Consider the following 4,757-nt stretch of genomic DNA (forward strand, 5'->3'; position numbering starts at 1 on the left):
GTGGAATTTCGAATTGCGTCAGCACAACAAGCAGTGTGGTAACGCGAGTACCGTATTCCACTATAATGAACACCATTCGACCGAGTGTTCATCTGTCACCCCTGTCACCGCACAATTGACAGATTGTATGTGTATTTCGAATTTATCAGATTCATTTTCAGACTTATGGAGAGTAAAATGCTTTAAGCTGACACACTGAGGTTTTTCGGAGTGATTCCATCTACCATATTGTATTAAGAAGTGTTACCGATTTTACGTCAGTGCTTTGGGGTGGGCACCCACTACCTAATCAATATGAAAAATAAGTTAATGTATTTTTGTTCGTTATACGGTGTTACCAGTGATCCTTGCATATTGTATGATGAAAATGATGTCATAATATTTAAAGAGCATCTCTGACTTCTCCATTCCTGGGGCAGAGTCAAGTAATTGAGCCACATATAGGGCCTCTTTGCACGTCACAATGCGCAGACCACCTCTACGCCCTGGCAGTGTTTCAGGGAGATAAGATAGCCCCGCCTCCTTGGGTGGAACCCAAAACTGGCCAATCACGGTGGAAGGCTGCCAGGCTCCTCGGCCCCCTTCCCCTTTAAAAGGGGCTCTGCCCAGCACACAGCACCGACTGTCTCCAACTTCCATCTCTTGTGAATCCTGAGCCCGCCAGCACTCACCGCTCAAGATGGTTCTGTCTGCTGAAGATAAGGCCCTGGTGGTCGGTCTCTGGGGAAAGATCTCCGGCCACTGCGATGCCCTCGGGGGAGAAGCCCTGGACAGGTGAGGACTATGGAGAGGGACACGCCACACATGACTCTGACTTTGTGTGTAAATCGGCCTCATTGAAAAGCAATTTGATTAGATCCGTTTTGCTGAAATGTAAGTGGCTCAATTAATCGGGCCCTTGTGGTGTAATTTCCTGGCTGTTGCTTGACTGAAGAAAACATTTCTTGTCGTCCCCATGGGCACACATTCTTTGCATGCATAGTTTCATTCCTTTATAGGCTGCCACTCCCACACGCCTCGGTAAGGGTGGCATGATTGTCATTTCTAGGGAAAGCGCACAGGAGGTTCCCCCTCCTTGGCCAGCAGCCATTTTGTGCAAGAAGCATTTTTAAATTCCACCCCTACCAATGAGAAACAAGGCCGAGAATAGGCGTAAGGCCATGTGTGCTACCAAGTGAGGAGACGATATCCCCTGAAAACATGAGAGGCCTTCCTCACTGTGCACGAGATGACAGCATAAGGCATGATGGCTGAAGGTGAGGGCATTGGGGTAATACGACCTGCACGCTGAGGGAGAGGTGGTAAGAGGGTAAAGCCTTTGAGGTAGGAGGTTAAAAATGACAGCCCCTTTGTGTGGTGTGACAAGGTTACCCCATGTGGACATAGGGCTCTTTGAAACAAGCTGTAAGGCATAGGTGAAGGGTTTGAGCCCATGGGATGTTCGTAAGGGGGTAGAGTCCATCTTAATCATGGGAAGGGGCCAGTGTGTTGGAGGTGTGGGTAGGGGTTATGAGGGTACAGCATGGAAAGAACAAGTAATAGGTTAGACTCAAAGGGGTGAGGTGGTAAGAAGCTATGTGGAGGCTATGAGAGGTTGGCCTAGAGGCTGGAGTCTTCGAGACCGGTAGACCAAGACAGAGCACATCCCATTAAGAGAGCTATGTTCACTCGTGTGGTTACAGCCATGCACACAAGCTATGTTCACTCGTGTGGTTAAAGCCATGCACACAAGCTATGTTCACTCATGGTTACAGCCATGCACTCGAGGTATGTTCACTCGTGTGGTTACAGCCATGCACTCGAGCTATGTTCACTCGTGTGGTTACAGCCATGCACACGAGCTATTTTCACTCATTTGTGGTTACAGCCATGCACACGGGCTATGTTCACTCGTGTGGTTACAGCCATGCACTCAAACTATGTTCACTCGTGTGGTTACAGCCATGCACACGAGCTATGTTCACTCGTGTGGTTACAGCCATGCACACGAGCTATTTTCACTCATGTGTGGTTACAGCCATGCACACGGGCTATGTTAACTCGTGTGGTTACAGCCATGCACTCAAACTATGTTCACTCGTGTGGTTACAGCCATGCACACGAGCTATGTTCACTCGTGTGGTTACAGCCATGCACTCGAGCTATGTTCACTCGTGTGGTTAAAGCCATGCACACAAACACAAGGTCGAACTGGCTTATAGGCAGAGATAGTGGAATTATACAATTGTGCAGCTTTTTTTTTTGCATAATGATGGATTTGCCACATGATACATCATCTGCTGCATAATCTGCAGATTTTAGCAAAAAAATATTTTGTTTCTAGCTCAAACGATTCAAAAGTTAGTAAAATGCAGCAGTTCATGTCGCTGTGCAGTGGAAGACACTTTGCAAAGGTTGACTGGTCACCTTTCTGTTGCTCATTGCTATATATTGGTGTTATACTGGTACCACTGAGGTGCAACCAATGCCCAGACAATGTTAACAAATGTGGCACAATATGCCGCAATATTTGTCTTTTCTTGCTGCATAATTTAGTCAACACTGCTGCATAATTTGGCCCTCCCATGCAGCATAATTCCAGTGGCGCTCCCCATAGGGCAATCAGGCAGTGCCCAAGGGTCTTGTCTTACAGGTCAGTGTATGGGCCATTTTTCTAACCTGTTATTGGGCCAGGGTTTTGGGTTTTAACGTCTGGTGGGCTGCTTTTTACTGTTGCTTTATTTCCCTGATTTTAAAACAAATATTGCCTGTAGAAAACGAAACTCCTCGCAGTCTTCCTTACCTTGCAAAAGTCTTGTACACTGTGTTTTTAGAAGTTCAAAACTTCCCCAGTCTGCAAACATAGACCACTTTTTCAGCTGTCTAATTCACTAATGTTGGCCGCTTTCATTCTGGTGCCCGAGCCTATTTTCTGTTGCTATCCGACCCTGCACAAGCACGTTTAGAAGCAGTGTTAGGACCGGGCAGAAACTTCGACCACCACCTCACAACGCACTAGTCAATTAGGCTGGGTGCCAGTAGGGCTGCTCCCGAGTATGATGCTTGGATACATATTTTGTCCTATCTTTTTACTAACGCCAATAACGCAATTTATTTTCATCTGTAAACGGGAGGCCAGGTGAGAAGGTAACATTCCTGTCAAGTAGTATATACTATGTTATTCTAACTGGGTGCATTAAACACGACGCACTCTTTTCCAGGCTGTTTGCCAGCTTCGGTCAGAGTAAGACCTACTTCAGCCACTTCGACCTCAGCCCGGGCTCTGCTGACGTGAAGCGGCATGGGGGCAAGGTCCTGGGCGCCATCGGCGAGGCAGCCAAGCACATTGACAGCCTGGACCAGGCCCTGTGTAAACTGAGCGACCTGCACGCCTACAACCTCCGCGTGGACCCCGGAAACTTCCAGGTGAGCCAAGATCACTTTACTATGACGTATCTAATTGTGTTAAAAGAAGCACCTATGAGCTGTAGCATTTAGCCTATTTCACAGCATTGCATCTCAAAGTGGCTGGTTGTGCACATAAGTGCTCCTCCAACACACTTTTCAAAGTTCTGAAATTGATAGATACAGAGCATCCTATCAATAAGCTATTTGTGCACCCAAGAGAGCCAGTAGTGAGGCCTCTCTGACACAGATGTCGCTGTTCACGAGGCATGGTGAAGAAAAGCCAAAAAATGGCTAGGTGATAAAAAAAAATCATCATACGTGTCCATAAGCAACAACGCTCATTTAAACGTGTTAAGTACTGTATATCTGCACAGTTGTATCATCCATTGTGGTGATCTCAGAACCCCGACTGCATATGACCCCGACCAGTATTCGTGGCCACTGAAATTACGCGATTCTGCTGGCGCTCCTTTTTCCACTTAATTTTGAATGTACAGCATACACCGCATAATATGCTTCTCGCCTTGGCTTTTGGCTGTGGCAGGAGGCGTTATAATGTCAAAACTCAACTGTAATAATGTATTAGATTTGAGCTGCCACCTGATTTCTTTGTTAAAAGTGATGAGATGTGACAACTCGACTGTAAAGGGTTTCCTACATTGGGAATGGAGGCTCCAGATGCCATGTTGTATATGGGTTCTTTGTTTTTCTTTCTCCAGTATGCTGCACTGCTCCATAGTTGTGGTGTTTAACTTTTGCTTTTCTTCTCTCTCAGATGCTGTCCCACTGCATTCAGGCTACACTGGCCGCCCACTTCCCTGCTGACTTCACCCCTCAGTGCCAGGCCGCCTGGGACAAGTTCCTGGCTGCGGTGTCTTCCGTCCTGACCTCCAAGTACCGATAAAATCCGCGCGAGAAGATTGTCTACAGGGATGACAAGATGGCCGCCGTGATGCCACACACAGGAACTTGCTGGCAGTTCAGAGACTATCAGTACGCACACTAGCCATCATTTTGTGCAATTTGCTCCATCAGATGTGGTCGCTTGTTTCTTTTGTGACATCTTAATAAAAATGATAAAGTAACTTAATAGTCTTTTTTCTAACTCTTCATTTATTAGCCTATTATGTTTCCTTCTGTCAAACTACCGTTGTGACCACACTCTGATTACCTACCTGAAAACAAATCAGGAAGTGCTTACAAATAGTCATTACAATATTGCCTTTAGGTGTCCGGGGCGTCAGCACCAAGGTCCCACATCTCGTAGTCCTGTCATCACCCTTGCAAAAGCTACCGCCGAACATGGCGCCCGGAACAGTTAACTCTGGCAGTGCCACATCTTTGCAAACCCAGACCTGTCATGCGGTCGC

General features: G+C 46.8%; 1 protein-coding gene across 1 annotated transcript; it reads left to right on the top strand.

Annotated features, from left to right (window-relative positions):
* Positions 1-608: 608 nt before the first annotated feature.
* On the top strand, positions 609-4,477 carry LOC146790066 (hemoglobin larval subunit alpha-like). Its single transcript, XM_085628423.1, has 3 exons — positions 609-774; positions 3,201-3,405; positions 4,163-4,477. Exons 1-3 carry the CDS (start codon positions 680-682, stop codon positions 4,289-4,291), a joined length of 429 nt encoding a protein of 142 aa, XP_085484549.1. The 5' UTR covers positions 609-679; the 3' UTR covers positions 4,292-4,477.
* Positions 4,478-4,757: the final 280 nt, after the last annotated feature.

This window comes from Triturus cristatus, chromosome 10 (genome assembly GCF_964204655.1).
Source record: "Triturus cristatus chromosome 10, aTriCri1.1, whole genome shotgun sequence".
Classification (NCBI taxonomy): Eukaryota; Metazoa; Chordata; class Amphibia; order Caudata; family Salamandridae; genus Triturus; species Triturus cristatus.

Coding starts and splice junctions, on each gene's coding strand:
- LOC146790066 (XM_085628423.1), top strand. CDS start 680: ATGGTTCTGTCTGCTGAAGATAAGGCCCTGGTGGTCGGTCTCTGGGGA. Junction 775..3,200: donor GGGGGAGAAGCCCTGGACAG/GTGAGGACTATG, acceptor ACTCTTTTCCAG/GCTGTTTGCCAGCTTCGGTC. Junction 3,406..4,162: donor TGGACCCCGGAAACTTCCAG/GTGAGCCAAGAT, acceptor CTTCTCTCTCAG/ATGCTGTCCCACTGCATTCA.